At 38.2% G+C, this 12951-nt stretch overlaps 2 protein-coding genes across 2 annotated transcripts; both read left to right on the forward strand.

Moving 5' to 3' along the window:
- Positions 1–830: 830 nt before the first annotated feature.
- Positions 831–1820, forward strand: LOC310640522 (olfactory receptor 5F1-like; the record flags this gene model as incomplete). Its single annotated transcript, XM_083362822.1, has 1 exon — positions 831–1820. One exon carries the CDS (start codon positions 831–833, stop codon positions 1818–1820), a length of 990 nt encoding a protein of 329 aa, XP_083218948.1.
- A 9964-nt stretch (positions 1821–11784) lies between these two features.
- LOC310631919 (olfactory receptor 5AS1-like) lies at positions 11785–12726 on the forward strand (the record flags this gene model as incomplete). The annotated part of the gene is made up of 1 exon (XM_083348702.1): positions 11785–12726. The coding sequence occupies one exon, from the start codon at positions 11785–11787 to the stop codon at positions 12724–12726; it is 942 nt and encodes a 313-aa protein (XP_083204828.1).
- Positions 12727–12951: the final 225 nt, after the last annotated feature.

Here is a 12951-nt window from a genome sequence, read left to right on the forward strand (position 1 = left end):
AAAGTAACTGAAAATAAGCAAACAAACAAACAAACAAACAAACAAAAACCACTAGCAAATTTAACTCCTCTTTGGTTCTCTTTTGGTGCATTCAGCTGTTCTTCACAAATGATCAAATATCAGTTCTATTGATCAATAAACTCAGATGTCTAAAAGATGCATCTAAGCATCCCAAATTTCCTTGCTGCACTGAGAAATAAACCAATGTGGCCATTTACTAGCAGGAATTTCATATACCTTGGCGCTAAGAGAAACAGTATGTTCTTCCTGGGGATAAACACAGCTGCAAAAAAATAATTTCCGTAACTCAATATTAATTTTCAGCCTGTTCTAAGCAAACTTTTTTCCTTTTTTCTGTCATGTAATCAGACAATTGGACTGGGCTATTGCTATTGCTGGTTTATTGAAACACATCAATGAACTTGTACTGCTACTCAATTACCTTGAAATGCTTCTTTAATTATTGCAGTGTCACTGGAATTAGTTTTTCTGAAAGTTTCGGCAGGAAAAGAAAAACATACTTTTGGCTCTTGCATCCTTTGTTGGATAGACATCACAATTATACAACTCACTGAATAGCTTTGCTGCATCAAATTGTTTGGACTTTCTGTCATTTTATCATTCACATGAAATTGTCAAATTCTATAGTCACAGTGTACTGTATGTAGATTTTTATCCATAATCTCTTTACACCATAGATGAGATTTATTTTACCTTATGTTTTTTTAGGAAATAAAAGAATAAAAGTATTTGTTCTACAAAATGAAAGAAACAGTTGAGTTATTCCACAGCTAAGTTTTTAACATTATTGCTTCTGACATCTAATGTGCATGGAGATCCATAATCATAAAGAAGACAGGATAAATTCAGCCACAGAGATGTCTGGAGAAAATCACACAGCAGTATCTGAATTCATCTTTCTTGAATTTGCAGAACAACCAGAAATGAAAGTTCTTCTTTTCGCGTTTTTCCTTCTGATCTATGTTATCACAATATTAGGTAACTTGGGCATGATTTTGCTGATCAGAATGGACCCTCAGCTTCATACTCCCATGTACTTTTTCCTCAGCAACTTGGCTTTCATAGATTTTTGCTATTCTTCTACCACCCTCCCCAAGATTTTGGCAATTTTCCTGTCAAGAAGGAAAACCATTTCTTTCACAGGATGCTTCATCCAAATGTATTTCTTTCTTGCTCTTGCCAGTACTGAGTGCATTCTTTTGGGGCTGATGGCATATGACCGTTACGTGGCCATCTGCAATCCCTTGCTGTACCCATCCCTCATGTCGCATGCCCAATGTCTCAGAATGGCAGGAGGAGCCTTTGTAGCCGGCTTTCTGAACTCCATTATTCATACCACCCTGATAGGGACCTTGTCCTTCTGCCAGTCTAATGAAATCAATCATTTTTTCTGTGATCTCCCACCACTCCTTAAGCTCTCATGCTCAGACATCCTTGTGCCTAAAATATATGGTTTCACTGATGCTGGAACCATTATTTTGGTAAATTTTCTAATTATCCTCATCTCCTACATGTGCATCTTTTCAACGGTGCTCAAGGTTAACTCACTGGGAGGCCAGCAAAAGGCCATCTCTACCTGCCTCTCCCATCTGGTTGTTGTGACCATGTTTTATGGAACAGGTTTGTTTGTTTATTTGCAACCCAGTTCAAACTATTCTGAACGTCAGCATAAAATTATGGTTGTACTGTATGCCTTCCTCATCCCTATGCTAAATCCCTTGATCTACAGTTTGAGGAACAAGGAGGTAAAGGATGCCCTGATAAGATCAATGAATAAGAATGTTTCACATATATTATAAGGTAACAGTTTCCTCTGTAGAGTGCAGTGAATATGAATTCAGTTCAATAAAGTGGCCAGAATTGTGTCCTGATTCTGTAGAATATTTAAACTGATGTTTTGTGTTAAATGAGACCTTTGAATGTTCACTCAGCTGTTTATTATCTTCAAGAACCAGAACTAAGCTGAATTAAAACAAAGTTCTTTTTTATTTAAATTGGGGATAAATAACATTCCTGAGGCTAGAGGGCATCCTTTAAAATAATTTTTCATCTCAAAGAGTGTAATAGAATGATGCACTAGTATTTTAGCCTTTCTTGTTTTATTTTGGGTGAGTATCATGAAGCTCTATCATGGAACTGGGAAGTCTAATAGTAACCCACCTCCAGTCACATGGCACAATGCCAGTTTTTCACCCCAACTCCAGAAGAAATTTCCATATTAGATGAGTAGGCAGGAAAACAGAGAGAGAAAAAAAATAGGCAGAATAAGAAAAAGGATTCCGAGTCCTGTTGCTTGCTGTGCTGAATTTGTATTACTGGGATTTTTTTAAAACACCAGGATCATTTAAAATGAAGTCTTCCACTTGCTATCTGAAATTGTTTTGAATGCGGTCACATTTTAACTGTATTCTTCTCACAGATTTCTATGGATACCGGTTTACAAAATCTAGTTGCAGGTGAAAACTACTAGTGGGTGTGGTTGGAGGTAAAAAAAACCCAACCCTTTAATTCCAGGAAAAAATATATCTTAAAAGCTTATCTCAAGAATAACAACACGGAAGTCTGTATTAAAAAAATGTGCTTCAGGAATTTATATTAATGGCTATGCCAATTAGAGAAAGCTGCGTACAGAAGCTTTGTGTGCTTGAAAAATTACATATAAAAGAAAATACATGTTCTTCAAATGGATTTTTAAAAAAACTGTTGAAAGACCAATGAGTCAAATACCTATTTTATATTACTGTAATGTAAAAAAAAAAGTTGGAGATAAGAATCCAATGACACTGATTCGTAACTGAATGACCACAAGGTATAGAGAGTTAAATATTCAGTGTTTGTACTCTTGTGGCACAACACTTTGCCTGCTTTTTGTCTATGAGATTGGGAGGTCACTTCCTTCTCCCTTTCTTCCTAGGCCCGGGTACAGAGAGTGCATGCTCCTTGACTCCTCTTCTGACAGGACATAGTGGGCTTTGTCTACATATTCTCCACCTTTCTTCATAGTTCTACATCTTACAGTACTTCACTAATCATTGCCTAGGTCTGATTCCACTCACACGTACACCCACAACTTCCAACAACAATCCTGTCTTTTCTATGGCTACTTGAGGTTTGCATGGGAAGTCAAGCCCAAAAAAGAAAAACAAGACAGGTGTATTGGAGAGGACAGCATTTTAAGGCTCCATCTGCTCAGTCAAAAGATGGAAGAGGAATGTATTCAGGATGTGGAGGAACAAGTTGAACTGTGCTTGCTGTAAAGCCAAGGGAATGGGATTGTGCTGTGAATTCATCCTGGGAAGGTGAGGCAACACTGATTTCCAAACACAGAATAATAAATTAACCCCAACCCCTGATGACTCCTCATCAGGGCCTCCCAGTAAACTTAAAAGCAATTTTAATAAGACCAGACTTTTACTGATCTGCAGGCTCTTGTTTACAAAACATTCAAATAGTTGCTGAATCTCAGAAGTATATAAATGAGAAACCTTCTCTTGGGCATAATTATCCCATACCAAGAATGTTTAAGGTTGTTTTGCAGCATTATTGACATCAACCAAGAAACATTTTCCAAATTGTCTTCTACTACGGAACTTTTTATATTTCTAAAATCTAATTTGTTCCAGCTGCATTCTAAATCTCCTGATCCTAAGAAATTGCCAGGCTGAACTTCTTTATTATAAAAAAAAGTTTTCAAGATGTTCTTTATTGAAGGCATTAGGCAAGGAGACTTTAGGAGACATACTGCATATAAATCTCTTAGGTTGAACTTGCACCTGCTAAGCTTGAGATCTCTCTTATTTTCCTTCTTCAGAGAATTCTTTCTAGAGGGGATGTGGCCACTTCCTTTTAACCCATTTTAAGCATTATAAATGATTTGATAATTCTTTTTTAATTTTTAACATCCAATCATGACTTATGCCCTTAGGGCTGATGTATTGTAATTCATCACTCCAAATATTTCATAGAAACCACCAGCTGTTCATGTTCGCCATCTTCATAAGCAACCACTTGTCCTTTCTTCATTCAACAGAGAATGAAGAATGCCATCTATTTCCACATTCACCAGAATGGCCAGCTAGCAAAAGGCCAGGTCAACTGGAACACTTCAGATTCATAGGAGTTTAGCTCCCATGATTACCAGCCAACACTGGTATTCAACCTCTTTATTAGAATTCTGTTCTGATTGAGAGTGAACCCCAAACTCAGCCAAGGAAAGACAATTTAGAATAGTTGTATTCAAATGGGACTGGACAAACAGCTCCAATCCAGTCTGCCTGTCTTAAAAATCCCTTATTAGAACTCTGCCCTAAATTTGTCTGTTACTATTGTAAAACATTTGCTTGCACAAATGGCTGGGAGTGAAAAAGTTGGAGGGGGAAATACTAAATATCATGGTTGACAAATAATTCTCAAATCACACTTAATTGTTAGAATGATAGAACTGTAGAGTTGGAAGGAGTCCATAAAGATCACCTATCCAACCCTCTGCAATGTGCCAGAAAACCCATTAAACTAACTATGATAGGACAGCCAAAAGACAGCCAAGAAAACAAACAAATGGCTCATTGAGAAAATCAACCCAGTGATTCTCATTTGCTGAGGTTCAGATGACCAGACTTAGATTATCCTACTTTTGGAACTTTATGCAAAGAACTAGCTCTCTGGAAAAGTAGAAAGAAAAAGCAGAAGAGGATAACCAGCTCAAGATGGATGGAATCAGTTGCAGTGGTAATCGGTGTGCTATTGGAAGACCTGAAGGACCTGGTTAGGAACAGATCATCCTGGAGAAAATCTATTTAAGTGGTTAAGTGAGTGGCCATCAACTTGATGATGCGTAATCACTTGATCAATCAATATTAGTTTCCTGAGAGCAGCAATTCCTTAGCATCTTAACTGCTGAAGGAGGAAGCAGCGTATTCTTATCAGGTACATTCTGCTTTTTTTACTGTGATTCTCTTACAGCTGTCTGTCCGAGATATATACATAAATTTTGAATATATGATATTTTAATTAAGAAAGATACAATTAATCTTATGTCTTTCCAAGTAAATAAAACTGCCTTCACCTGTACCTATGTTCAAATATTATTATTTTTTTCTTGAACAAATCTCTCCAAAGAGACTTGGAGTTATCTGATTAGAATTGACCAGCAGTCTCAATAAGCAGTCTGGAAGCTTTGTACTACAGGTACGTGTATGTATAGTATTTTCCAACATTCAACACTTTTATTTATTAAAGATCTATAGCTGTCCAATAGTTGCAGTTCTCTAGCTGGTTTACAAGAAAACTTGCCAAAAAGGCAATTTGAAACAAATAAAATCAATAAAATACAAAACAAAGAAGCCGTATAAATTAGATAGCAGCAAGACAGCCATTGTAATTTGAAATTATATGAATTAGAATGTGATTAAAATATGACTGAAAAGCTGGAAAAATGAAGAGGCTGCAGAAAGTCAGCACCCACCCACCCTCCTAGAGAAGGGAATATTTTGGCAGGATATTTACAAAAAGGCAGAATATTATATTTCCCCAAAGGAATAATGGAGAAAAATCTTAAAGGCAGCCTCTGCTCAAGCAGAAACTCAGGGAGACCAGCTTTTAGAAATGCAGATTTGGGGCACACCATTCATAAGCAAAATGCCTTCAGCCTCCACAGCTGATGGGATTAATAATTTACATTCCCCCCACCCAAAATCTAAGAACAGGACATGACCTTTAGGACATACTAGGATTAACCCAACATCCTCTTCAGACTGCAAAAGACACAAAAGCCCACCTCATTGCACAACCCAGAAACATTTCCACTTCAAAGTCTCAGAGCCTTATGAAGATCCATCCACTCTCAATTCCATTAGTCAGCTGTCCCAGAACCACATGCTGTTGGTGGTTCTGCTCATCAATAAACTGGAACTTTCTTTCTAAGCAGCCTCCATTTTTTATTTCCAGTGTCTTAGCCTCCGTTCTGTTTACTCCCAGCTTGGACCTGGACCTGGTTTTTCTTCCCACAGGGTCTTTGTAGTCTAATATGGCTACAGCCAAGCCTCTCTGGGAAGGGCATTCTGTCAATGGGGAGCCACCACAGGCAAAGCACTTGCAGAGACTTAGAGAAAGGGGGGTGAGGCCTGCATTACAACATTGCTGTTATGCTTGTGTCAGTTTTATCCCACTTGCCCTCCTGTGGATGGTGCAGAACTTGAAAGTTAAAATAATTCAAAAATTGGATTTGATCATTTATTTCAGGGATGTGTACACTTCAAGTGAATCCTCTTCCAACTGAGGCAAACTTCTGAAATTCTGTAAAGCTGGCAGCCTGATGTCTGAGCATAGGCCAGCATTCTCTCCATATATTTGTGAATGGTTTTTTCTGACAATATTGTTTCTAACAGTAGCCAAAATCAAGCAACAATTTATGCCGCTCTACATTGTTATGAGAATGTACAGGTGAAAGTCAAAAATTTAGAATATCGTGCAAAAGTTCATTTATTTCAGTAATGCAACTTAAAAGGGGAAACTAATATATGAGATAGACTCATTACATGCAAAGCAAGATAGTTCAAGCCGTGATTTGTCATAATTGTGATAATTATGGCTTACAGCTCATGAAAACCCCAAATCCACAATCTCAAAAAATTAGAATATTACATACAATCAATAAAGCAAGGAGTGTACATAGAACAATATGGGACCTCTGGAAAGTATAAGCATGCATATGTACTCAGTACTTGGTTTGGGCCCCTTTTGCAGCAATTACTGCCTCAATGCGGCGTGGCATGGAAGCTATCAGCCTGTGGCACTGCTGAGGTGTTATGGAAGACCAGGATGCTTCAATAGCGGCCTTCAGCTCTTCTGCATTGTTCAGTCTCATGTCTCTCATCTTTCTCTTGGCCAATGCCCCATAGATTCTCTATGGGGTTCAGGTCAGGCCAGTTTGCTGGCCAATCAAGCACAGTAATCCCACGGTCATTGAACCAGGTTTTGGTGCTTTTGGCAGTGTGGGCAGGTGCCAGGTCCTGCTGGAAAATGAAGTCAGCATCCCCATAAAGCTTGTCTGTGGAAGGAAACATGAAGTGCTCCAAAATCTCCTGGTAGACGGCTGCATTGACCCTGGACTTAATGAAGCACAGTGCACCAACACCAGCAGATGACATGGCTCCCCAAATCAACACAGACTGTGGAAACTTCACACTGGACTTCAAGCATCTTGCAGTGTGTGCCTCTCCATTATTCCTCCAGACTCTGGGTCCTTGGTTTCCAAATGAGATGCAAAAGTTGCTCTTATCAGAAAAGAGGACTTTAGACCACTGAGCAACAGACCAGGTCTGTTTTTCTTTAGCCCAGGTAAGACACCTTCTGACGTTGTTTGCTGTTCAGGAGTGGCTCGACAAGAGGAATACGACATTTGAAGCCCATGTCCAGGATCCGTCTGTGTGTGGTGGCTCTTGATGCACTGACTCCAGCCTCAGTCCACTCTTTGTGAAAGTCCCCAACACTTTTGAATGGCCTTTTCCTGACAATCCTCTCCAGGCTGCTTGTGCACCTTTTTCTTCCACACTTTTCCCTTCCACATAACTTTCTATTAATGTGCTTTGATACAGCACTTTGGGAACATCCAACTTCTTTTGCAATTACTTTTTGAGGCTTTCCCTCCTTATGGAGGGTGTCAGTGATGGTTTTCTGCACAACTCTCAGGTCAGCAGTCTTCCCCATGATTGTGATTCCTACTGAACCAGACTGAGAGACCATTTAAAGGCTCAGGAACCCTTTGCAGGTTTTATGGCTTAATTAGCTGATTAGAGTGGGACACTTTGAGCCTAGAATATTGCACCTTTTCACAATATTGTAATTTTCTGAGATTGTGGATTTGGGGTTTTCATGAGCTGTAAGCCATAATCATCACAATTATGACAAATCACGGCTCGAACTATCTTGCTTTGCATATAATGAGTCTATCTCATATATTAGCTTCCCCTTTTAAGTTGCATTACTGAAATAAATGAACTTTTGCACGATATTCTAATTTTTTGAGTTTCACCGGTAGGTACACACACTGCCTCTGGAAAAATAAAACTGCAAGTTTTTACAAAGTAGACATACCATATCTTTTGCCCCAGAGCATAGTTTAATTGATTGTTCTGCACATTTAAGAACCATTCCTTGCTTATCCACTTTAAGCTACTCCAGGGATCTTGGTCTCTGGTGTCAGAATGATGAATTCGAAACCCTTAAAAGCAGCAGTTTTTGTAACAAAGCATCCAACATTTCCACCCTGGCTCCATGGTAAGTCAAAACCATTAGAGCAGAAACTGAATCTGAAGATGGTGCTCTGAATGTAATATGGGCGGTGCTACAGCAGGAATTGGTGATGATGTTCCTTGAGAAAGGATATTGGTGACTCAGACTGGCATTTGACTGGACCTGGACAGAAAATCAGGATACAAATTGACAATAATTTGGAGGTAAATGTTTTGAACCTTGGGGAAAATAGAAAAAGTGTTTATCCTGCAAGGAAAACAATTGTTATGGAATAATATTATCTGTATAATTTCTTTTACTTTTTAATGCTGTGTTATTTCAATTCTGGAAGGTAAGCAATAGGCAGGGCGTTTTTTGTCATAGTACACTCCAGAACAGAGTTCTGGCACCTTTTTTCGATGGATTTTCCAGAGTTGCATTCTTTTCCTATTGTTTCCCTTCCTAGCCTCATTTGTTTTTGAAAATGCCCCACTGGCAGTATGGTGTGAGTGGGGTCCCCTTCGGCGCTGTCTACCTCCTCTAGGAGGAGCCATGAGGCGCTGGAGCACCACAGCCACTGTGTGGCTTGGTTGGCTGGGTTGGACCATGTGGTGTGGAAGTCGATGGTGGCGGTGGGAGACACATAAACATGGAGGCCATCTTTCACAAGAGGGTGTCAGCCTTTTGCCTTCCTTCACAGAAGGCAGGGTGTGAGGTTAAAAAGAGGTGAAGCAAGAGGAAAGAAAGGCGGCTGGCATGGAAGCTTGCCCGACAGTGAAACTTTGCTATTTTGGTTCCTTGGGTAGTTCAAAGGCTGGGATGTCTAAGAAAATCTCTTTTTATAGTTTATATTAAAACTGCAGAGGGGAAGAATAAGAATAAAGCCAATGTCTTTTGATTTTGAAGTATTATTATTAATTATGTATTGGTCAGATGTAAAGGTAGACCTACAGTATGAGGTTTATTTTATTAAATTGGGTTTAACTTAAAAGTAAATTAAAAGTAATCTGTTCACTGTCAAAGTTTCAACTTTAATTTGTTTCAAGTCAATATCCAATTTTTCCGCCTTGTCTGACGACTTCTTAAAAATAATTCAATGTTTTACAAGCAACCAAATTTTGTTTTATTAGGCCAATTTCATTCCACATAGAAAGCTGACATTTCCACTCATTAAACTAAATGGGAATGCCAGTGGTAAATGTCCCAAAAGATTAATAAAATGCCTTCTTGTAATTTAAAGCCACACAGTGCATGGTAACGTTAATAGTATTAACTTACCTTGAACAAAATCCTAGTCCTTTAGATAGACTAAAAATTGAAGTTTTTTTTTTTCAACTACAAAGGTAAACCTTCTAGGGTAGGCATGGCGGGCTGTACGACGTGTGAGTTCCGGCACCCTTTTTTTTTAACAAATAAAGCACTGGGTTTAGGCATTGGAAGAAGATGGGATTGACTGGACATACATTTAATATGCACTTAGTTAAACATTGTGAACTAATTCCCACACAAAAATGGCATTGAATTTCAAAATTTTCACCTTTTTTACTTTTGCAACACCATTTTCCAAGCCAAAAGCAGCAAAAAAATAGAGGGGGGGAAATAACACAGTGCATATACTGTATTTTCTGGCGTATAAGACTACTTTTTAACCCATGAAAATCTTCTCAAAAGTCAGGGGTCGTCTTATACGCCGGGTGCTGAAAATTTAGAGACAGGGCTGGCTGGAAAACCTGGAGCGGATCTCCCATTTAGTCTGCGCAGGGAAAGCAGGACCAATTGGAGAAGAAGCTGCAGTCTGTGATTTTTTACAGGGTTTATAGGGTTTCCTGCCTTAGCAGGGGGTTGGACTAGATGACCTCCAAGGTCCCCTCCAACCTATTATTATTATTATTATTATTATTATTATTATTATTATTATTATTATTATTATTATATTATTATTATTATTATTATTATTGTTTAATCCACTTGCACTGTTTTATGTTTACATGTTTGATGACAAACAGCCTTATGTTTATAAGTGACAGTTTTCCTAGTAAGCACCTGCATGTCATAAGCATTTGAATTAAAATTACCATATTAAAATCAAATCTGATGTTTTTTAATTTTTATTTAGTGTGCGTTGGAAGAGGGGTAGTCTTATATGGTGAGTATAGCCCAAACCCTATAATTTAACAGGAAATGTAGGGGGTCGTCTTATACGCCCAGTCGTCTTATACGCCGGAAAATACGGTAAATGTATACATTTGTGAAAATAAGTGCCAGAAAATATTATATTGCAGTGCTATTATTATTTTTTTCCTGAAAGGAAGGCTTTAAATGGGAGATCTGTTTTAGATTTGCTGAGAAATTTGAACGGAAAGAAATCTTCCTTCCTTCCTTCCTTCCTTCCTTCCTTCCTTCCTTCCTTCCTTCCTTCCTTCCTTCCTTTCCCCCTCTACGTGAATTTAAGGTTGGAAAAATCAGGCACTGAAAGGTCTGTCCCTCTCTAAATCAGATACAGTAATGATGAATACCTGTAAATTCCTTTTTTGTCATATCTATCCTTTCAAGCAAAGGTAAACAATACTAATACTAATTACTTATACTAATATTAATAAACAGTATTCCGGCATTAAATTATATGTCATATCTCTCATGGGTTATCTCTTGTATTTTTAAATTTAATTTATTTCTTTGTTTATTAACATTAATATCCCATTCAAATCCAGAGATTTTCAGAGAAGACAGCAAACATAATTGCCCTTGATACTCACTCATATTTTGGTTCAAAGCTGGTCTATGATGTTTTTCTCTCTTTTAAATTGTAAACCATTCAAATTTTTAAAGACATTATGGTCACTGTCTAGCTTTGGTCTTTCTTGCTAGTTAGATATAAAGGAGACAAAGGAGACATTTGTTTTCCTTTTACCACTGTGTCATGGTGTTCTTTTTCTTTGGTTTTCCTTTTGTATGCCACCCAGAACTGTCAAGAAATTGGGCAGTTTTAGAAATGAGAGTTATACATATATAAATCTACCAACATATCAATAAATAAATATGAAAATGAATCCAACAATGCATAGATCAGCATGGCTAGAAACAAAATTTGTGTGAAATTGGCCTCATTGGCCTTCTTTTAGAGCAGAGATGGGGAACTATGGCCGGCTCAGGAATTCTGGGAGTTCAAGTCCACAAATCATAAAAAGGGCCATAGTTTCCCACCCCTATTCTAGAGAATGCACACCAGTCAACACAATGTATGTGCAAAAAAATATGTTTCAATAGATATGAAGTATATTGAGAAAATGTTCCTTCAAAGAGAATGCAAACTCAACCAAACCAAGCAAGCCATTGTCAGGTTTCCTTGGTCATTGGTTTGCCTGCTTATCATTTCTCAGCATTTTATCTATAAAATATCAAATAATTTTTTTCTAGTTTCAGTGGGAGAGAGGAAGCATCTTTTCTAAACCATGTGTTTGTCTTTTTCCCCACAGTTCATATCTCTCCTTGATTTCAGATCCTGAGTCAAGGAACCAAAGACTGAACAAAATGGCCAAGTGGAACCACACAACAGTGCATGAGTTCCTTCTCCTTGGCTTCACTGATCGTCAAGAAATCAACGCAGGCCTTTTTGTCCTCTTCATAGCCATCTATGTGATCACTCTGGTCGGGAACATTGGTATTATCTTATTAACCTTGATCTGCCCCAGTTTACACAGTCCGATGTACTTTTTCCTCAGCAATTTGGCTTTCCTAGATATTAGTTATTCTTCCACCATTGCTCCCAAGATGCTGGTCAATTTCTTAAGAGAGAAGAAGGCCATTTCATTTACAGGATGCATTGTTCAAATGTATCTATTTGCTTCCTTTGCAGATGCTGAGTGCCTTCTTCTGGCTGCCATGGCATATGACCGCTACATGGCCATTTGCAACCCACTACTCTACCCTGTCCTTATGGCTCAGAAAGTGTGCATCTCTTTGATAGCAGGTTCTTATCTGATTAGTAACATGACCTCATTGATGCACACTTGTTTTATTTTTCACATCTCCTTCTGTGGATCAAATGTCATCAATCACTTCTTCTGTGACATTCCTCCACTCTTGGCCCTCTCCTGTTCTAATACCTACATAAATGAGATGCTCCTCTTTGCTCTGTGTGGTTTTATACAGATGAGTACTTTCTTGTTCATCCTCATCTCCTATTCCTCTATCCTTTGCACCGTTTTGAAAATTCCTACCGACAAAGGCCGCCATAAAGCTTTTTCGACTTGCAGCTCCCATTTAATTGCTGTTGCCCTCTTCTATGGTGCTCTCCTTTTCACTTACCTTCAGCCTACTTCCAGTTATGCCCCAGATACTGATAAAATAATCTCTGTTTTTTATACTGTGGTGTTTCCCATGATGAACCCCTTGATCTACAGCCTGAGGAACAAAGAAGTGAAGGATGCCTGGAAGAAAACATTGGCAAGAAAAGTTTCCTGCCCTTCATGATGGCATGCAAAGAGAAAAGGAGGAGTGGAAAGCAGACATCTGATCATTAAACTGCCAAATCAAAATACTAATGTGAATTCATACTTTTGGGCAGATTATACTAAAAAGCCATCATTCTTTATGATATTGTTATGCACAGTAGTAGCGTTTCATGTTTTTCAATTAAAGAATGACATTTTCCCAGTGATAATGTTTTTCTTCTTGGCTGCTAGTTAAAAAGGCATT

Source organism: Vipera ursinii, assembly GCF_947247035.1.
Source record: "Vipera ursinii genome assembly, chromosome: 1".
NCBI lineage: Eukaryota > Metazoa > Chordata > Lepidosauria > Squamata > Viperidae > Vipera > Vipera ursinii.